Source organism: Barbus barbus (assembly GCF_936440315.1).
Source record: "Barbus barbus genome assembly, chromosome: 19".
In the NCBI taxonomy this organism is placed as follows: Eukaryota; Metazoa; Chordata; class Actinopteri; order Cypriniformes; family Cyprinidae; genus Barbus; species Barbus barbus.
Genome location: NC_136747.1, coordinates 15,568,153 through 15,591,222, shown reverse-complemented (window position 1 = coordinate 15,591,222; position 23,070 = coordinate 15,568,153). Strand labels below are relative to the sequence as shown.

Here is a 23,070-nt window from a genome sequence, read left to right as displayed (position 1 = left end):
TTATAAATCTTCCTTTTATAAAGCACTGTATGTTTGTTCCAGTCACATTGCTGGTTATACCAGACAACCCCACTGCTTAAAATACACAACAACAGCACTCACCAAAATTAAAATGATCTTTTAGAAATTTTAGACATTTCAGCATGCACAAATAAGCCAAAAGAGGCAGCATTTTCATCAATATAATATAGCTAAATTCTAAAAAGTAGGCCTAAATCAACATTTTGCAAATTATACAAAAGTAAAGACTTTTTATAATCTTATTATGTCTTACATTTAATTAAAGAAATGAAAAGAATGCAAAAATATTTGTAAAACCTTTATTTTCAAATTACGGAGCATCTATCTGTGTTTAAACAGGTTTGAACAGGTGCAGGTGTAACACATAGAAAACAAAACAGACAGAAGATGTCTGTTTGACATTCAACAAACTGCTACCCATGAAATGTATGGAACGGGCATGTGGCATCTTGAAAATATAATGAGCGATATTACAGAATACACTGCAGTGTGCAAAAAAAAATACAGATTCGTTGTACAAAATGCATACATCATATTTACATTCATAACGCAGGAACAACAACAGCGTTAGATGACGACCGTATTTATATATAAATACTCTCAGCTTTTCGTGAAGCGTGTTGCTACAGAAAAAATCTCATAGTTCTCTTATATATTCTTTTTAAGACAATAAAAACTTCAGTGCTCAGCACAAGTTTATAAATGTATGATTTTCAGACCTCAAGTAGTATCAAAAACGAATAACTGTAAAACAAAAGAAGTGCGTAAAACAGAATGTGTGACTGTAGAGAGAAAAACTGGCAGGAATAAAATAGTGAAACTCCTTTCCTTTCGTCTTTACATCCGTGCGCTCATCCACCTCTCATTTCAAAAGACTCAGTGTTGGAGTTTCAGGCACATGTATGATGACATCATAGATGGTGGTATGCAAATCTTTGACTGAGTCAAGCCGTGCCAAAGACCTGCAGGATGCCTGGAAAACACAGAGGAGAAATAGCAAACTGTTCTAGGGCAAAGCTGCTCATGCAAAATAGCAAATGATTATTATTGAAGTTTTTTTTTGTTTTTTTTTACCTGTGTTGAGTCCATTTTCCCAGGTACAGAGACAAATTCATAAATGCCAAAGTCTTCGGTTGCATCTTCATGGCCTGCAAGTATATTAATCAGATCCGTGAATATATATCATAATACAAAGCTAAATTTATTTGTTATTTGTAATAACTTAATTAGCCATTAACTTCTGAGATCCATATTATATATAATGTGTTTAAAACAATTTGTTCCCCCCCACTAATTAAACAACGTATGAATCATTTTTATCCACCCTTTTTAGTTCATTAGCACACAAGTCATTGATAATACCCTATGTATCCAAAGAGAGTGACTGTGTGCTTAGCCAGCAAGGTGGAAAATATGTTTATAGTGCATGCTGACAGAAACCAGGCAGATATGATTATAGTAGTTGTGATGTTAATGGGCTCGGGGAGTTTGTTTGCACAGAGAGGTAGTGTACACATCACTGCTTAACAACACAGGTATATTATAGTCCGACACATGCAGTAAACCAACCAGAGCGGTGCAGTCCTCTCTGCTCTGTCATTGGCCTGGAGGACAGGATCAATACATCAGTGACGTCACATAAATAAATAAATGTGTCAGGTATTTCTCAGATGTTTGTATAGATAAGAAATATTTTCTTACCGCCTGTAGATAGTCTTTAACACTGTAGAAAAAGATAAAACAATCGATTAACATGATTGCTAATGATTTTAAATGATTTCATTTGAAAATATACAGATTTAAACATTAAAGACCCCTTTGAAATCAGTTGTTTTATTTTTGTATTTTAGACTTTAGTTAAAGGGGATGAGTGACATACTCATTCTGGAGAGCTTTTGAAATCTGTGTAGTACAAGATAAGACATTTTTACCCATGTATATCCAGTAACAGTGAATTTTGACAACCTTTAGGAGTGCATTAGCATACAGATGGCAAACACAAAGCTTTAAAGGGGTCTTTAAACAGATGATTTAATAAATAATTGATTTGGGTCAAATAACACATTATTAAGGTGATGCCTGAATATCTTTAAAAATCAGAATGGTATCATACTTCTTGGATGGCAGCTCTTCCTTAGGAGCACAAACATCATACACACTATGATGACGACTGAAGAGATTGTAATGAAAGTCAATGTAGACAGCGCACTCCCTTCCTGGCTATATTTAGCTTTTTCTGGAAGCAAGATCAGTATCAGTGTTAGTTACATTGTATATTTGAAAATAAATAATTTCTGGTGTAATCTTCATCTTTAAAATACCAAAAACCTGCATTGCATGCATGCATTTTTTTATTCTGTATCCACACTGAACCAAAATTCACTGGCTGTAATAACGTAAACAATAAGGACAGGTGCCAGCCCCTATTTACTTTCCAGTGGAACACCAAGACTTAATCACAGGTGGGACAGATTTGCACTTAGCAACTGGGAAGAAAAGAAAAAGCTTGCCACGACCATGCAGACTAACAATGGATGGGAGAAAGGAATAGAAATAGGTTAGAATAACTTAAAACACTAAAGGTTAATTTTTATATTAGTCATTATTTTGACATGAGGAGGTCTAATTTGTATAGAATTAAAACAGTGACTGTAAACATACCTTTGCCAATACTGGCCATCACCAGTGAGAACTTAGTCTCATCCTGCTTCTTAGTCATATTGTTGAATGCCCTGCACAAGAACTCTTTACCCTGGGGTAATTCATACGGCTTCACTTCAAAGCGTGGTCCAGTCATGAGAATCTCTGTGCTGTTCTTTGTCTTAGAGATCCAGACGCACGTGTTGGGAGGGTTGGAGTCCGCAACACACTCAAAAAAGACCAGTTTCTCAGGGTTCACCGTGAACACCCCTTCAGTTTTCAGACCTTGGTCAGAATTTACTGCCAGGTTATAAGGCCCATCTGAAAAATTTGGTAATGTTACAAAAACTTTATTAGTAGTTTCTTTTTCAAAATTCATATAAAAATCATTGGGATTTTCCATTGCTTTGTTTTAGTTCTATTACTATTAATTACTAGAAATGATTCTATTACTTTTAATTTATTATGTCAGTGATATTGTACAACAATAGCAAAATTAAGCAGACATTTTTCAGGTGGTCATGTGATTTCAAAATTGCAGCACCCCATGAGGCAACCCTTTTTATATAAAATAAATCAGCTTTTGTTAGGCTACTGATATCAAAATACTATTCATTTCTTTAGAGGTAAATCTTTTTTAATCAGGGGAAAAATGACGTCTTAATCTACATTCATATCGACTTTTTATAAATGACACGTCAGGACAGATCATGTTTAACATCTGAGTAACAATGCAAACAGAGTATAATTCTCAGGCTGCAGGAGGAACCTGCTGGACCGTGTGCAATAACGAAGCAATGATTTACACATGGGATGATAACAGATGACAAATGAGCTTGAAGTCAGAAAGTATAATAGATACTCACAGAACACAATGAGTTCAGCCAGTTTGCTTAGCTTACTGCTAATGTGGTTTTGGGCCTCACAAATGTATTGACCGATATCTTCTTTCTTGACAGGGTTAATAACAAGTGTCTCATAATCTTGTGAGAATGTATGCCGCTCACTTGGACCAACCACCATGTTGTTTTTTAGCCATTTGTACTGAACATTTGTCCCATGTTCAACAGAACAAGTCAGCGTCACATTGTCCCTGTCTTCCACCAGTTCTGATTCTGGGGTCTTACTAATAACGGGCATGGACACAGGCACTGGGAGCAGAGAAAACATTAAATTAAGCACTTACAAGAAAATAAATACTCTGATATACAGTGCCCTCCATAAGTATAGGAACAGCAAAGACAAAATTGCTCTGTTGGCTGTGGAGTCAAGACATTTGCAAATATGATTAAAAGATGAATATGAGACAAAATTACAGAATGTCACATTTTATTATTTAAAATGTGCGGGGAAGTCACATTTTATTATTTATTTGCGGGGAAGTCGTGGCCTAATGGTTAGAGAGTCGGAGGGTCGTAATCGAAAGGTTGCGGGTTCGAGTCCCCGGCCGGCAGGAATTGTAGGTGGGGGAGTGAATGTACAGCGCTCTCTCCACCCTCAATACCACGACTGAGGTGCCCTTGAGCAAGGCACCGAACCCCCAATTGCTCCCCGGGCGCCGCAGCATGGCTGCCCACTGCTCCGGGTGTGTGTGTGTGTGTGTGTGTGTGTGTGTGCATTTGTTCACTACTCACTGCTGTGTGTGTGCACTTGGATGGGTTAAACGCAGAGCACCAATTTCGAGTATGGGTCACCATACTTGACAATACGTCACGACTTTCACTTTTTTCACTTTCACTTTCATTATAGTGAAGTGAAGTGACATTCAGCCAAGTATGGTGACCCATACTCGGAATTCGTGCTCTGCATTTAACCCATCCAACGTGCGCACACACACAGCAGTGAACACACACACACCGTGAACACACACCCGGAGCAGTGGGCAGCCATTTATGCTGCGGCGCCCGGGGAGCAGTTGGGGGTTCGGTGCCTTGCTCAAGGGCACCTCAGTCGTGGTATTGAGTGTGGAGAGAGCGCTGGACATTCACTCCCCCCCACCTACAATCCCTGCCAGCCCGAGACTCGAACCCACAACCTTTGGATCACGAGTCCAACTCTCTAACCATTAGGCCACGACTTCAACACATACATGTTTTACCAAATAAAAAGAACAGTACTTTTAGAGTTCATGCCACTCATTGATGTGAGCATAAGTATTGGGACAGTTGAACATAAGGCAGATATAAAAGATTAAAAGCTATTATTTAGTTGCAGATCCCTTGCGCACAATCACAGCAGTGAGTCTTTGACCCATAGGCATCACCAGACTCTTGGTCTCATCCTTTGAAATACTTTTCCCAGCCTTTAATGCAACCAATTCCAATTGTTGCTTGTTTTGGGGAGTTTCTGCCTTTACTCTCCTCTTCAGATGGTGAAATTCATGTTCAATCGGATTTAAATCTGGAGACTGACTTGGGCAATCTAAGACTTTCCATTTCTTTGCCCTTATAAATTCCTTGACTGAACTGGCAGGGTGTTTTGGGTCATTGTCCTGATGCAATATGAAGCATTTCCCAATTAATCTGGTGGCATTTTCTTAAATATTGGTAGGCAAGACGGTTTTATACCCTTCCAAATTCATTCTACTACTGTCATCATACATTAAGTCATCAGTAAAGTTGAGAGGGCCTGTTCCAGAGGCAGCCATGCATGCCCATGCCATAACAACACCTCCACCATGCTTTACAGATGAGGCTATATGCTTGGGATCATTTGCAGTTCCCTTTTTTCTCCACATTTTTGCTTTCCCATCACTTAGATAAAGGTTCATCTTTGTCTCATCGGTCCATAAACACAGTTCCAGAACTCTTCTGGCTCACCTTTGTACTTTTTTTGCAAACTCTAATCTTGCCTTTCTATTTTTGGTGCTGGTCAGAGGTTCACATCTTGCTGTGTAGCATCTGTAATTCTGTGTCAAAGTCTCCTGAGGACAGTAGATTGTCAGAGCATCACCCCAGCTTTCTGGAAGTTGTTGGTGATTTTACAGACACGTCTTTTAGGGTTCATTTTCACAGCTTTTATGATTTGTCTGTCATCAACTACTGTTGTTTTCTCAGCCGATCAGGTCGTTGTTGGTTGCTGGTGGTTTCCAAACTCTTGATTTCTCCATGCCCTTTGTTTTTGCTAGAGCTTTAATTGACTTCCTCTTTTCTTTTAGCATCCAAATTTCTTGCTTTTCTCTCAAAGTCAGCTCCCTCATCTTCATCCTGGTTTGTGTGTCATCATCGAATGTAAGATTCAGAATACAGAAGTAATGGATATAACTGTTACAACACATTCCCTGCTTTTAATATCTGAAGAATTAATGCAACAGGACACAGCTGATCACTTAGAAAGACCTGTGAGGCAACTGTTCAATACTTATGCTCACATCAGATAGGGGGATGAAACTCTAAAAGTGCTGAACTTCTTAGCTGGTAAAACATCTATATGTTGAATCACCCAATAATAAAATGTGACATTCTATAGTTTTGTCTCATATTCATCTTTTAATCATATTTGTAAATGTCTTGATTCCACAGCAACAGAGCAATTTTGTCTTTACTGTTCCAATATTTTTGGAGGGCACTGTATGTATATATGGAAGCTTGCTTATATCTCAGAGAAAAAAAAACTCAGATATACACCTTATTTTTAACGTAAGAGTAGTTGTGGCCATTTCTAACTTGAATGAGCGCGGCTTCTGATGTAATTTGCATCCATTTATTTTAACTGTACAAAAACGCTGCTTAAAATGAGAAACTGGCATTTGTTATCATATTATTTAAATATATATTATTGGTATATTATTATGGTTCTTGCACAAACAGTTTTACTGTTTACTAAACTTTTTACTGTTATTTTTCTAGTTATTCACCAGTATTCACAGGAAGTCTTACACATTCATAGAAAATAGCTCAAATTTTCGTTGAAAAATAAGGTGAATAAAGTCACAATTGTGAGATACAAAGACATATTGTCAGTTAAAAAGTTGCAATTACGAGAAACAAAGTCAGAGATGCACAATAAAATGTCACATTTTGAGTTTAAAAGTTAACACAAAACAAAGTCACAGTTGCATAATATAAAGTTCAAAATGTGAGAAAAAAAACATTTTGTTTAAAAGTTGCAATTACAGTAAACAAAGTTGCGCAATATCACTTGGCACATAGCAAGATTTAGTCACTGAAATTTATGAAATCACATTGGGAGGAATAAAGTCAACTGTGAGAAAATCGCCATTATGAGGTATGAATCACAATCTTATTTGATTTTACTCTGAGACAAAAACAGCGTCCAACCAATGACAGTTTCACAAGATGTTAAAAGCATTAGTAACCAACACTACATCAATAGATGTCATAAATGAGATCCCTCATAACACTCAAATGTTCTTACCGCTGACAGTGACTGTCACTCTTTTTGTGACAGGAACTGGACTGGGAATTCCTGGGAAGACGATGTTGATCTGCAGCTCATATTCCCCCTGTGTGTCTTCATACAGATGCTCAAATTTTAGTGAGACATCAGGCAAATTCAGTTCCAGGCGGTTTAGTAGGCGCAGATTTAGGATGGCCTTGATGTTGTCGAAAGTGACCAAAAGAGTGTTATTAGGCTTAATCTTGCACCAGGACCCCTGGAATGTCACATTCTGGACATCAAAATGAGTCTCAACTTTGAGGAGCATCGAGTCCCCCACTTTCCCATGCTGTGTGGGCTGCAGTGAAACGCATTCAGTGCATTTAGAGTCCGTACCTGTTCAAATGAGAGTGTTAAATGGTGTTTAATGACTCATACTGTATATAAAAAAAATCTAAGCAACATATACACATACTGTATAAACAGTTTTGTGTAATGTTAAAAGATCTATTCAGTCATCATGACATCCATTGTAGGTCAAATCGAAGGCCAAGTCACCATGGATTTCCTAAGGAAGTTAAGAATAGCGGTTTTTCATTTAAAGTCAGTTAAAAAGTGAAGTTTGTTAGCAACACTTGATGCTAACAAGTTACATAAGGAGTGCAACTACAAGTTCACATGCCATTATATAACAATCTTTTAACAACTTGCCGTTCTCTTTTAGGTTTATAGGGCTAAAAAAATCACTTACTTTAGAGGTGCAGTTTCATAACCCTTGTTAAAAAAAAGCATGTAATTTCAAAATGACTACTACTGGTAATCAGTCGTTTTATATTGAAATATATTTTGCAAATACACATTTGAAATTATGAAGCTTAGTACATTTAAAATATATTAATTCAAATGTAAATTTTAATAATACACTACAGGTAAAACATAATATATAATATAAATGTATAACTATTTTATGTTATAAATATAATTATAATAATTATAAATATAAACATAATTATGCTATAAATAAAAAGTATACTGCTTTAGAGCATGACAGAAGATTATTAAAACAATGATTTCAAATGTACTTAAGTGTGTTAGAATTAGGAAACAGTCATGACAGTAAATTTAGCCTTTCATTTCCTTGATATTATAGTATATGCAAGTACAGGTTTTTAAGAATATACTTTCAATATTTGAAGTACACTACAAGAGCTAATCCAGTCCACTCCAGGCCTCAAATTCTCAATATTAATGTTTTTGGTCATTTGTGCAGAAGAACCTGCAATGTTTCTCATTAACAGTGACTCTGCTGACTAAAACATTCATTTAAATCCGTTGCTAATCTGAGCAGCTTTCCTTCTCTTGTAGTTCACACGGACACTTCAAATTAACCATGCAGAAGAAAATTTGCAGAGTAAGATATCCCTCACATAATCTGCAATTAGAGCATGACACTGGATTTATCCACATCACTAATTAGTCCATACACAGATCTGCAGTTTAATCACCACTGCCTTTGCCCTGATCTTATACCTGCCTGAGCAAATATTGACCGGCTTCTCAGAATGATAGTAATCAAACATCAAGTTCTCTCTAATTTGTCTGAACAGGTCCGTGAGCAAACACTCAAGCATTGCACGCACTGTCATGGAGTCATGGAGACCTGATCGCAAGAATAAAGCTCCCATGATGCTGGGAAGATAACATACTGGACTGAACTGAACTCTTGATGTATCTCATTTACTTAAGGATAAGATATCTTTTGCATGGATGAAATGAACGTAGGCCGTGGAGGCCCTGTTTTAACTGACAGCTGTTAATCTGCATTACGTTGCTAGGCAAGGCCGTGTGGCAGCAGGCAGGTAGGCAGCAAGCAGGTAAACAGTCTTCATACTCCTCCCTCTTCATCGCTCTCAGGCCCCTTAACTACCCGGACACGGCCATCTCCACCCCCTTTACTCGCTTCTGCCAGCCTGCTGACAGCCAGTGTTGTGCATTACAATAGATGACTGCGTGGCTCGTGTTGTGTGCTAAATAATAAATAAAGACACCCCTATTGCACGCATAAAGGACCAGAGGGCAGATTCGGTGGAAGCAAAAAGCGTGCCTGTGTTTACGCCACACTAAGCTATGAATACATCACTAATGAGTGCGCTTGGCCTGTTCTGGTCTTATTGTCTCCAAACAAGGTGAGGATTATTGCGGGGATAGCAACAGTGCACTTACTCCACCACCACAATAGGAATTAGGAATTGAGCTATTCACACCAACAAGCGAATGAGCGACTCCTTATGCTTCCCCAAACACAAACAAACATTAGACTATTCACACCCCATGATAATCCACTACGGCCATTTATGCTGCAACCAAAATGCACATACAAATGAGTGGACTGGAAAATGAACAAAAGCCTGACCATGAATAATCCAATAAGCCTCACATGTTTGCGTATTTTTAAAACAGCACGGGACAAAGAAAGCTAAATGTAGGAAGCGTTTGACATAAGACTGTGAGTCATAATATACGTCTTGTCATGTCTTATCTTAATCTCGAAATGTGTTACATATTTTTATTCATGCATATAATGTATTTTAATATATATATATATATATATATATATATATATATATATGTTGTGTGGAATTATGGAAAACTAATATAACAGAAATTTTACAAACATGATAGGACAATTCGTGCTTATGTTAAAACGTTACAAATTTAATTTAGCAAAAACAAACAAAATAGGAATAACATTTAAAAAAAATTATCAAAAATATGATTTTATACATTTTAAGATATATACAAGATAGGTAGATAGATACATATATATATATATATATGTATGTGTGTATATATATATATATATATACTGTATTTACATTTGTTTGCTGAGGTTTCAGTGGGAATATATTCCACTGAAAATTTCAAAATGGAAGTGAAAATTTACAAATGCAGGAAGTAATCCCCACGCTATTTCAGAATTACAGAATTAAAACCAAACCACAGTTCTACTTCTTCAAGTTCTATACCACCTTGCTACCTGAAATAATCTTAATGTGCAGAGGTTGTGTTTTGCTTAAAGTCAACAGTCATCAATAGGAAATAATATTTACAAACAAATATTTAAATGATATGTTTTCCAGAGTATCCCTCCATCCTATTTCTTAGATATGTACACAACATTTTAGGTTAAATGATAAACATTTATTTTACTGCAAATTTTAAACTCTAAAAATGTATTTATGATGTCCCAAAACATTGATTGCCTTTGGATTAACCTCACCTTTTTGGCCAAAAAAATAAAAAAATCTATTTCAAGTTTTAGTGTGTAACATTACTGCTGCAATTCATTCAAAAATCAATAAAAAGCATCTTACCAGGAATGATTAGAAAAAAGGTGAACATGAGCAGGAACATAGTGACTCCAACATATTCCATTTCTGCTATATAATCTCTAGAAGCTGTGTGACAAGAAAAGGGAACTGGTGACAGTATTTGCCAGTGAAATGAGAAGCTAGATGAGGCCCCGCCCACATGCCATTTGGACACATACACCTGACCAAGCTTCCAAAACACTGCTGTCACCTTGAGGACCAGAGACAGACTCACCGATACACATTCGCTGCAGATATACACTGCTTAAGCACACAGTGTCAGATCACGAGGAAACTTCACTTGAACAGTTGTGGTACACACACACACCGCTACAGGTGTGAAACCAGAGCAGACTGACATTCAAGTCCTAGATAGACACAGGGTCATTCAATGCTCGGACATGCAAAGTTTTACCTGAATCCATGCATGACTTAAGACACAAAGCAATGTTTCAAGAATCATCAAACACAAAGACGGAGTAAAGCTTGAGATAAAGAGCCAGAACTGACCCTAAATGTGTCATTTAAGTCCACAGCTAGTATTAAAATAGCACTTCAAAAGGTTATTTGCAGAAATACTACCTAACCAAAAGGTTAATAAAAGGGGTTCATAAAGCACAGATTTAAGAGTAATGTATCATAGGATTAATATACATGTAGGTACTACTGTTCAAAGGTTTGGAGATATTAATAGATTAATTCAGCAAGGACACATTAAATTGATCAAAAGTGTCAATAAAGATGATGGTGTTCTTTTGAACTTTCTATTCATCAAAGAATCTGAAAAATAAAAAATATATATACTTATGCACAATTATTTTCAGCTTTAGTAAGAAATGTTTCTTTAGAGTAATTTAAAAAAAAATCAAGATTTGCCTTCACAGGAATAAACTGTTTTAAAATATCTTAAATGATCGCAATATTTTACAATAGAACTGTTTTTACTGTATTGTTGATCAAATAAATGCAACCTTAGTGAGCATTAGAGACTTCTTTAAAAACATTTAAAGATCTTACACATTTACATTTATGCATTTAGCAGACGCTTTTATTCAAAGCGACTTACATTGCATTCAAGTTACAGTTTTTACATTTTATCAGCTCTTGCTTTCCCTGGGACTCAAACCCATTACCTTGGCGTTGCTAGCACCATGCTCTACTATTTGAGCTACAGGAAAGCCGATGGGCTACCAAGCCCATACTTTCGAACAGTATATTTGTATATTAGAAATTTATGCAGTTTCCTTTTTTTTTTTTTTTGGTGGTGTTTTATTGCATTATAATTAACAAATTGTGAACTCACATTCAAAAAATATTGTTGTTTTGCCATGCCGCTGAAGATCAGTGCAGGAAACACAGGTTCGTTCTAATATCACAGAAAGAAAACCATTGTCAGCTTCATAGGGAAACACAGAAGCATGATTTTTCTATAAATATTTAATGCAAATCGGCTGCCTTTACAAGCCCAAAAGCAACATTTCTCATGCAGATCCACATCAGCACACAGATACTGTACACAGGGCTGCCAGTGGTGTAAATGACCTTTATTTGGACTGAGAATCATCTGCTTAAAAAAAACAAACACAAACCTAACATAATGAACCCCACACCCCTTGCAACTCCCAAACCACATGATTCTCTCATCCAAGTCTGCCACAAAGCCGCATAAAGAGTCACTTAAGACAAATATCTGAAGGGTTTTTCCCCACAGTCCGGCAAGAGCTCAGTCTCAATTCTCACTCCAAATTCCAGCTGCCTGTTGTGCAGGACGCCACACTCACTGGCCCTTTAATCCAACTCAGAGCCAGAAGTCTTCCTCTTTTTCTTTTTGCTGTGTTTCTTATGCTTCTTCTTTTTCTTTTTCTTCTTAGACTTGTCCTGTAAATAGATAAAAACAATCATTATGAAGTTCTGTTTAGCAAATCCACTCTGAATAACATTTCTGTAAGTGATGCGGGTAGCATGTTCAGTCATTTCCGCCCTCATGTGGACAAAAAACAATCCACTTTAACTATGATGCTGGAAGACTTACTGTAATTTTCTCCTTCTCTTCACTACTGTGTTTTTTCTTTTTGAACTCAGCCTAAAAATAAACACATTGACAGATGAGTTTAGCATGTCACATGGTTTTTGCTGTGCTAAAACCATTTAATGACATTCAGTGCATGGGGAAAAAAATTATTTGATCCCCTGCTGATTTTGTACATTTGCCCACTGACAAATAAATTATCAGTCTATAATTTTAATGGTAGGTTTATTTGAACAGTGAGAGACAGAATAACAGAAAAAGACATTTAAAAAAAAGTTATAAATTGATTTGCATTTTAATGAGTCAAATAAGTATTTAATCCCCTATCAATCAGCAAGATTTCTGGCTCCCAGGTGTCTTTTATACAGGTATGGAGCTGAGATTAGGAGCACTCTCTTAAAGGGAGTGCTCCTAATCTCAGTTTGTTACCTGTATAAAAGACACCTGTCCCCAGAAACAATCAATCAATCAGATTCCAAACTCTCCACCATGGATAAGACCAAAGAGCTGTCCAAGGATGTCAGGGACAATATTGTAGGCCTGCACAAGGATGGAATGGGCTACAAGACCATCGCCAAGCAGCTTGGTGAGAAGGTAACAACAGCTGGTGCGATTATTCGCAAATGGAAGAAACTGGAAATGGAAAATAACTGCCAATCTCCCTCGATCTGGGGCTCCATGCAAGATCTCACCTCGTGGAGTTTCAATGATCATGAGAACGGTGAGGAATCAGCCCAGAACTACACGGGAGGATCTTGTCAATGATCTCAAGGCAGCTGGGACCATAGTCACCAGGAAAACAATTGGTAACACACTACGCCGTGAAGGACTGAAATCCTGCAGCGCCTGCAAGGACCCCTTGCTCAAGACAGCACATGTACAGTCCCGTCTGAAGTTTGCCAATGAACATCTGAATGATTCAGAGGAGAACTGGGTGAAAGTGTTGTGGTCAGATGAGACCAAAATCAAGCTCTTTGGCATCAACTCAACTTGCCGTGTTTGGAGGAGAAGGAATGTTGCCTATGACCCCAAGAACACCATCCCCATAGTCAAACATGGAGTTGGAAACATTATGCTTTGGGGGTGTTTTTCTGCTAAGGGGACAGGACAAGGCAACAAAGGAGTGGCTCAAGAAGCAGCACATTAAGGTCCTGCAGTGGCCTAGCCAGTCTCCAGACCTTAATCCCATAGAAAATCTGTGGAGGGAGCTGAAGGTTCAAGTTGCCATACGTCAGCCTCGAAACCTTAATGGCTTGGAGAGGATCTGCAAAGAGGAGTGGGGCAAAATCCCTCCTGAGATGTGTGCAAACCTGGTGGCCAACTACAAGAAACGTCTGACCTCTGTGATTGCCAACAAGGGTTTTGCCACCAAGTACTAAGTCATGTTTTGCGAAGGGGTCAAATACTTATTTCACTCATTAAAATGCAAATCAATGTATAACTATTTTGAAATGCGTTTTTCTGGATTTTTGTTGTTGTTGTTATTCTCTCTCTCACTGTTAAAATAAACCTACGACTGATCATTTTCTTTGTCAGTGGGCAAACATACAAAATCAGCAGGGGATCAAATAATTTTTTCCCCCCACTGTATATTAAGGTTACAAAGGGTTTAGACACACTCTTACATCTCTGTCTACATCAGACTCGTCTGAGGGTTCTGAGTGACTCCTTTCAGCTTTCCTCTTCATTCGGCCGTCCTTTTCATCCTTTCAAACAACATTTAATACATGATACGATACACTGCCGTATTATTTTTTTCATGTTCTTAAAAAAGGTCTCTTACACACACAAAGGCTACATTTATTTGATTGAAAATACAATAAAAACAGTAATATTGTAAAACACTATTACAAACTCAATCGAACAATCATTCTATTTTGGTGATTTGATGCTCAAGCAACATGTATTATTATTATTATTATTATCAATAATGCTGAAAACAGTTGTGCTGCTTAATATTGTTGTGAAAACTTGATACTTTATTTTAGAATTTTTTGGGACTGAATAAAAAGTTCAAAAGAACAGCATTCATTAAAGACAGATATTTTTTGTAACATTATAAATGTATTTGCTATCACTTCTTAATTTAATGGTAGTTTATCAATTTCAAATTAAAATCAATGTAATGGTTGAATCGTAGTGTACCTTCAGATATACGAAGGAAAAAAAATACTGTCACTACAATATCCTTTTTAGAGCTTGACAGATAAGGGGTATTACATGATGCTATGGACTATAGTTGTACAGAAGTAAAAAACAACTTCAACTCTTTTATGGTGTGATCTATTTCTCTTAGGATCTCTTGAAATGAGTCTTGAGTACCTTGTCTTTCTCTCCATCCAGTTTCTTCTTCTTTTTCTTGGATGACCCCTAGAGACAAAGAACATCAGTCTCGACAAATCTCTTCATTATCACCAGCAATTCAGCTTTTACGTTAATTTATTTCAGCACTGGAAACGAACATTAACGAAAGCAAATCAACACTGTTTCAGTTAAGCCAGATAGTTGTTTAACTGGCAGGAACAATCTATTTAAACCATGTCATTGTTTCCCCTTGCAGACATAAACAAAAAATACCCTGCTATCAGTCTCTGACTCTGTGTCGGAGTCATCAGATGCTCGTCGGGCAGAGGATCTTTTCCTCTTTTTCTTCTTTTTCACATTTTTCTTATCATCCTGAAAAGGCAGAAGAACAGAGAAGATTCAGCGGTATGGTAATTTTAGCCATGCATCCAAATAATGTATATATAAATATATCTACAAGCAAGACTTACATCATCTTCAAAGTCTGAGGAGGAACTGGAGGAGGAATCAGAACTCGATGAGGAGGAGGAGGAAGATGAGGAATGCTTGACCAAACACAACAAAAGCAGAACTTGTCAGATTTTAAGTCACATAAAACTGATCTGCCGACCCATGGATAACAGATACAAATTCAAACCCTCCTAGTATGGGACATTATTTGATACCAATAGTCCACTTTTCCATGATCAATTAATTTTGGTTCAGCAATTAATCAGTTGCTTTAGATATGAAAACGGACAGCTCTCCTCACCCTACTGGACTTTTTCTTCTCCTTCTTTTTCTGGAAAACACAAAAGATAGGAAGTTATCAATAAATTTTAAATAGAACAAACCACTATAATAATAATAATAATAGTAATTACATATTGTGACTGCCAATTTATAATAACTGATGTTGGATTACTGGTATTTGAGAGCAAAGTTGTAACACATGGAATATTTTCAAGCTATCTTCTGCCTTTATGAATCCCTATTTATTCCACACTTTTGACATAGTACTTGGGATGAAATTAGGGCTGGGCGGTATATCGAGTTTGTACGATATATTGATATATTTTTTATAGCCTATAGTTTATAATTTCAGTTTAAAGCGGCTCTGCCCGTCAGATGCTCAGCGTGTGCTGCTGACAGAGATGCTACTTGCGCTGTTTAATGTGTTTGAGATGTGCTGTTTTCCTTCATGCATAACTTACATCTCACAGGTATATTCTCCATCTGTAAATGTTAGAAAGCCATGGAAATATTTCCATTTTGCTGTCAGAAGTGCATGAGCTTTTGCTTTGTGATTCTCCGCTAGACTTCACAGACATCATTTAGAACGGCCGCGCCAAACAGAGCGCAAAGAAACTGAAATTTTGCTGAAATATTTGTACTCGGACAATATATGTGACATGTAGAATTTTAAACCTACAAATAAGTGCATTTGTATGATAGCACTAACTGTAAAGTGTAATGGGTTTAATCAAAATAGCCTTTTTACTCAAATAGTCTGTGCTTTTTTATCATTTTCATTTTTAGTTTAGTAAATTTAACTTCTGCTCTAAAAGGATTATTTTTGTTTTTAGATTGCAATGTTACAACGTTAGAACGTAAAGTGATTTAACCCTTTTTTGCATATAATATATGCCAACATGCTTACATTCACTTTATTTGTTTAATCCAAATACAAAATACCGCGATACATACAGTGTACCGCAAATCAGCCAAAAGAATACTGAGATATTAATTTTTGCTCATATTTCCCAGCCCTAGATGAAATCCATCAAATTTAGGACAAAACCTGACTTTACTTGTATTTTCTTAATGAGATTCCAGATTTCTACATTAACCATTACCTCTTTCTTTTCCTTCTCCTTGTCTTTTTCTTTCTTTTCACCTCCACCGAGTACCTTCTCCCTGTTTTTCTCCAGTTCCTTCTTCCATCGCTGAGAAAAATTAGTTAAAGCAAATAAGATCCAGAAAGCAGATCTGAGTCTATGGCAAATCCACTAACTCTAGTAAAAAATAAAATAAAAAACCCACCTCGTTCATTCTGTCTTCAAAATCAGCCAGGGCTCTGGAGCCTTTCTTTTTCTTTTCCAGCTGTTCTTTTACCTCCTCCCTGATATACAGAACAAACAGAGACACGAATAAAGAAATATGATCTTAAACATCACATATAGCCACAACTGATGCTTTGATTGTCATCATAATCATGTTTTCATACCATGATGGCCGTGGTCTGCTTAGGTAATCCTGAATGGTGGGGCCGTTGTTGGGAGCAGGTCCTCTGGCTCTGGCAGCAGCTATTGGGTTCAAGTACGGCTGAAACACAATCAAATATTGAAATTAATTAAAATCCACTTCATCAACAATCACGAGATATGCTTAATAAACACACCATTCAGCATCCACGTTTCACTTACAGGCTACTAAAATAAACGCATACTACATTTTATTATCATTATTTATTTTTGACAGAAAATAATTTCTAAATTTCTAATGCATTAGTTTTCATATGCTCAGCATAAATACAGCAGCACACATTCTGTACAACAGGACAGTTAAGTTAAATGTGTGCTAGCCGACTTAACTTAGCATGTCTGAGCCAGATACATTAGCCATGCTTTCTTAGCAATACTAAAATTTTACAAGTTGTGCCAGACTGCAAACATATACCACAATTTATATCAAATGTCCGTGTTCATTCATTCTGTGAGTGGACGAGGCTAATATGTTAAGCTAAGTGTTTTGACGCGTTAGCACCGCGGCTTAAAGGCCTCCTGATTATTTTTCCCTTTAGGTAAGTTATTAGGAAGAGGTATTAGGTATTTACTTACCACTCTATTATCTCGCTTGCCCATTTCTGCAGATTTTGCCTAAAACCTATAGGCCAAAATCTATGAAATCAGCCTTTTGTTTACATGGCTCTGGTGCTTGCGTTGGCTCCAGCCTCCAAGTGTCCTGCGAGAATTTCTGAATAATTGCCACCTAGCGGTTCATCAGCAGCACGCCGTGCTCAACATCAACACTAGAGGGCGCTTCCATCTATAGCCATTTATAACGTTACAAAAGATTTATATTTCAAGTGAATGCTGTTCTTTTAAACTTTCTATTTGTCAAGTAATCCTGGTAAAAAAAAAAGAGTTTCTACAAAAATACTGAGCAGCACAACTGTTTTCAACAGTGATAATAAGAAATGTTATTGATTTCTGAAGGATCACGTGACACTGCTGATTTTGCTTTGTCATCACAGGAATAAATTATTATTATTAACCTATTATTTTAAAATATTATTTTAAATTGCAATAACATTTCACAACATTGCTTTATTTTTGGAGGCTGTATAAATCATAGACTGTAAATACAGCCTTGGTGAGCATAAGTATCCGTTTCCGGCTCTGAATAAAAAAATAAAATAGGTTATTGCGACTTTTTTTTTACAGAATTGTGACAAACTTCTGAGAAAAAAGGCAGAATTGCGAATTTATATCACGCAATTATGAGAGAAAAATAAAAGTCAGAATTGTGAGATAAAAAGTCGCAATAATTTATCCAGTGGCGGAAACGGGCTTCCATACATAAGAGACATCATAACAAAAATAAAAGCATTACCGATCCCAAACAGTAGCGTATGTCATAAAATGGCCCATTTTTTTTGCCTGAAAGTAAGATTTTACAAGTGATTACTTCTTTGTAGAACTATAACCGATTGTTCTGCTGATATGGTAATATAGAGCTAATGATTAAGGTTTTAATGTGATTCAGTTAGCCTATATCCCTAAGCCAAAGGAATAGGGACACCAACTCCTCAGACAGTTGATCTTAGGCCAGCTTTTATATGGAAGACCCCCCCCAAATAAATAAAACAAGTGAGGGCAGAACACAAAAGAGGGCAAAAAAAGAGTACATAAAAAGTAATTAAAAAGTGTAGCCTATATTCTTCCCATTGCTACTACAATGCTTACAATAATTAGTTGATATTTACTAATTGATACTGACTGTGGGATTTTGTTATAATTTAAGGTTTATAATAGACTATACTTCTTTAACACTGGGTGTTATCAAATTACCCCCTATTTTATTTAAAGTAAAATAAAATCATCCATATGTGGGAAGTTTGAGATTTAGGGAAGCGTTTTGTTCTCACTCATCAAAGAAGGCAATTTCACAACCCAGTTTTACACACTGGAATATTTATTTTACAAAAATACGAAAACGTCAGGCAGATACAAAACAAATGCAAAAGCAGCTTTTTTTCTCAATGGCAGCAAATTGGAATCTTTAGGTGGGCCAGTTTAATAAAACTCATTCAGGAGCCAGAGCCTAAGACAAACAGTAGCAGCAAAACCAGTCCAGAAAAAAAACAAAGACACAAAATACTACCATATTTCATTCACCCTTTTTTAAAGAAAAAAAAACTAATATGGTCCTATAAGGGCACAATGACTCATCACTCATTTCAATTTGGTTCTTGCAAAACAATTCTTTGCACTATACTGACAATAGTAGCTCAATGAAATGAATTTATCAACAACAAAGCTTCTGTTTTAAATGTAAGAATGTGCTGTTTTAACAAAAAAACATAGCTTAAAAGAGATTAATTTGAAACTGAATTTCAGTATTTCATCATAAAAAGAATATACATTCTACTTACTGTATGATTAACCATCATTACTGGACTAATCATGACTAGATGAACCAGACAAGACTTTTTTTTTTTTTTTTTTTTAAATCACATGCACGTGATGTACAGTACACCCACATGCGATTTCATTGCTTAAAAATTATAAATGCTAAAGCAGAAGAACGCAAAATGATTTAGCAGTAGAATTACATACAGTTGAACAAGACTTTCAATCAAAAAAAAAAATTTACACATTTTTCCATCCCCACATCTTACAACAAAGCTGACAACAACAAATGCCAAATAACAATGAAAAATGTACACCACAGACTGGGTGCTTACAAAAAAAAAATATATATATCACTCTCCAGCCAACGTGGGAAAAAAGAAAACCCTGACCAACACTTCCCACTTCTAATCAATGTGCACAGTTAAAAGATGGCTACAATAATTGCTTTTTTTAAATGATTACATAAATCCATAAAACAAAGAGCAACAAATAAGAAATTAAAAGATATACATATTATGATTATAAAATAGAGATACATCATAAAAATCATTCCACTCAGTTTACTTTTTTTTTTAAAAATAATAAGTAGAATGAACCAAGTACATCTGATGCAGTCTAAAGTGATATAACAATGAATAAAATATAATTAAGCTGCTGATAAAATAACATTAAAGAGTCGTATTATAATGGTAATAATTGATTTTCATTATACAGTGTCTGTGCAGCAGCTAAACAGAATAAAAACATTGTGCACATTGATTAGAATATATATTCATGGAGGATGATTTTGCATATTACATTATTGTGATTTAATGGATAGAAATTTCCAGCTTTATGATTTTTAAATTCAAAGTATTCTCTGTCTGGAGTACATTATAAATGATCTAAGTCATGGGAAAACATGTAAAAATGGTCAAATACAATACAAATGAAATACAATAAAAAGAAAGCAAAATATAATAATAGAATATTTAAAAAGACACTTTTATTGTTAATGTCCTCTTGGAACAAATTTGCCTAATTGATTACAGTTGTTCAAGTCTGCAGTGACATGAGGTGTAGCACCATTAGTTCATCACAGTCCAATCACAAATTTGAGTATTACATTGACAGAATGCCTTCTGAAGCATTACAGCCAACTAAAAAAGACTGTCAATAAATAAGAACAAAATGTAGGGAGCAAAACATTATGTACCACTGTCCAGCAATTTCAAGCACTCTCAAACGTAATTTGCTTAAAATGATATCCGATTTTGAAAATGACTAACTAAAACAAATCATTTAAAACAACAAAAAGTTTAAGAAATCAACAACAGATTCACTAAAAAGCACTGAGATGGGCAAATATCAAAAGGTGCTATTTTTTCCAGCATGACATCATGCTAAAATTCAAATTCCATCACTAACAAGAATGGGTCGTACATTCGAAAGCCTAACATTTAATACATTTATATTGTAAAAAAAAAAAAAAAAAACACTATGAATTATTCACCAGACTAACCAAGCTCAAAAAACGGATTAGTTCTATACAAGATCCACAAACACAGTTACATTGGTTTACATTATTTGATATCTAATGCCCTCTGAAATCACCGAATCCAATCACAGACTTATCTCCAGGAGGGTAAAGCTGTGCCAGCGTAACGTCAGTTCAGTGGAGATTTGAAAAATGGTGGCGTTATACACCAATCACAAACTGAAATCATTTGTTAGATTGATGCATTGAGACAACGAATAATAACATGTTGTAATCAAACATGTTAACAGTACAAAAGTTGCCGGACGACAGTGAACTAATACATAAAATATAATATTAATGTTATTATCATTAATAATATTATTATATAAATAAGAATAATAAATGCTGAAATGCTGTATGTTTCTTTATCTGTTCAAATTTATGGAAATGCAAGTGAACGATATAAATAACCCAAAACTATTGTATCTGGATAGCTTTCCGAGACCATAATCGATAAGGATTACTGTGAGATTAACGGTTAAGCTAAAACCTGAACCCTTGTTGAATCTAAAACTAGTCATAAATAGACCTGAGCATGGAATGTGACAGAATGAGTTTACTGATCCTGAGAGAATGAATCAAGCATCAGTGCTTAAAGGGATAGTTCCCCCAAAAATGAACATTCTTGAGGGACTTTCTCATCACTTTCTCACCCTCATGTTGTTCCATACCTGCATGACTTGACTTATGCGGAACACAAAAAAGACATTTTGAGAAGTCTCAGTGTTTGTTTTATTGTTTTGCATTGTCCATACAATGCAAGTCAATGGTAACCAAACCTGGTTGGCTGCCAACATTCCTCAAAATATCATCTTTTGTGTTCCACAAGAAGGTTTTGGAGCAACATGAGGGTGATCAAATGATGACAGAATCTTCATTTTTGGGTGAACCATCCCTTTACTATGTGAGTGTTTTTTAGTACAACAGTGCCTGCCTATAGCTCCTCATCGCTCATCAAACGGCTTCACCCGGAATCACCAGGCTAAATGCTAAATCCCGAAGCAGCGTCCTTCCTTCCCTCCACTTGTTCGTCACACACTAAACACGAAGGCACTGAAAGCAACCCATCTAGCGGACTTGGTGCACTTTTTGTGATGATCTATCCAGACAATTAAGTGAAACTGGAAATGGAAGGATGTAGCATTGTGTATAAAGAAAAGAACCTGGACTTAAATCACTGAATTATACATGGGATAGTACATTACTCTCTGAGCCTCGAACGAATCTCGCAACCTGACCTTGAACTTAACACTCGCCAACTCTATAGCTACTTTTACTAGACTTTCATAACTATGCGCTAACGCTTTCATACATGTATTTCGGTTATCCATCTCAGCTTGTTTCTGCTCTAAATCAACCCTAAATTCAACATGCAACCCGGCACGGGTCATCCTTCGACTACGTCGCGGCACTAAATCCCTGACGACAGGGTGCAGACTGTTTGGTATACGTATCAACGATTTTTCTACAACAACCTACACCTTCAAGTTCACTAAAATTAAAAAAAATGTCAACAATCAACACTGACATAATAAAATAAGTGAACAGGATGTGGAATTTATATTGAAGAAAAAAATACAAGTACATTATAATATCAAGGAAATACGGTGTTAAATAGTGCTTCAAAGCTTTTGGTAGCTCTGTCCTGGACGATTCAAATGACACCAGGATGTTTGTGACGAAATGCCATATTAAATAGAGCATTAGAGTGTCTGTGGTTATGCAGTCATCAAAAAAAGTCACACGAGGAGACGTGTCCACACTCTCCTGCTTGAACTGCAAAGTAACAATGTGATGGAAAAATCCTCCTGGCCTGTGACTGAGAGGACTTTGGAAGTGTGAACTCCCAAAAAAAAAAAAAAAGTTATATCGATTACCTTAAAAATACGATTATATCTTAAGGTGTAAAATAAGAGGTTCCGTTCAACGGGCCTGAATTTGCAGTAGTTGTGGTTATAAGTTTGCTTAATCCATGTGAGACGAACACAGTCCCACGTAAGACCTTGCTGTTTTATGGCAGTGATGTGCAGCTAAGACTCAGTTTAGACCTTTACATTGCATTTATGCAAACAGGCGGACGATCCCTGGCAGTGTCATGATGCAGCTTCAGATTCGAGAAGCACATTTTCCTCTGAGCAGACAAACTTCCTTTGAGGAAGGTGGGTGGGAGACGAGAGCAGCTTCTGATATTGTTAAACACATAATTCCAGGCAGCATGTTGTTGATCCGTAT

At 36.2% G+C, this 23,070-nt stretch overlaps 2 protein-coding genes across 3 annotated transcripts; both read right to left on the bottom strand.

The window, feature by feature from the left end:
- Positions 1-2: 2 nt before the first annotated feature.
- On the bottom strand, positions 3-10,597 carry hepacam2 (HEPACAM family member 2). 2 transcript variants are annotated; one of them, XM_079442652.1, is made up of 9 exons: positions 10,374-10,597; positions 7,039-7,395; positions 3,528-3,812; positions 2,683-2,982; positions 2,135-2,257; positions 1,723-1,744; positions 1,591-1,625; positions 1,096-1,169; positions 3-994 (listed from the first exon to the last, which is right to left on the bottom strand). In XM_079442652.1, the coding sequence occupies exons 1-9, from the start codon at positions 10,432-10,434 to the stop codon at positions 884-886; spliced, it is 1,368 nt and encodes a 455-aa protein (XP_079298778.1). In that variant the 5' UTR covers positions 10,435-10,597; the 3' UTR covers positions 3-883. The 2 variants fall into 2 exon arrangements, with proteins under 2 accessions (XP_079298778.1, XP_079298779.1); XM_079442653.1 differs by having other exon boundaries at positions 2,773-2,982; positions 10,374-10,470.
- An 802-nt stretch (positions 10,598-11,399) lies between these two features.
- Positions 11,400-17,703, bottom strand: fam133b (family with sequence similarity 133 member B). Its single transcript, XM_079441625.1, has 11 exons — positions 17,523-17,703; positions 16,910-17,007; positions 16,726-16,804; positions 16,539-16,628; positions 15,455-15,484; positions 15,174-15,248; positions 14,977-15,075; positions 14,722-14,769; positions 14,025-14,105; positions 12,403-12,453; positions 11,400-12,248 (listed from the first exon to the last, which is right to left on the bottom strand). The coding sequence occupies exons 1-11, from the start codon at positions 17,544-17,546 to the stop codon at positions 12,159-12,161; spliced, it is 765 nt and encodes a 254-aa protein (XP_079297751.1). The 5' UTR covers positions 17,547-17,703; the 3' UTR covers positions 11,400-12,158.
- Positions 17,704-23,070: the final 5,367 nt, after the last annotated feature.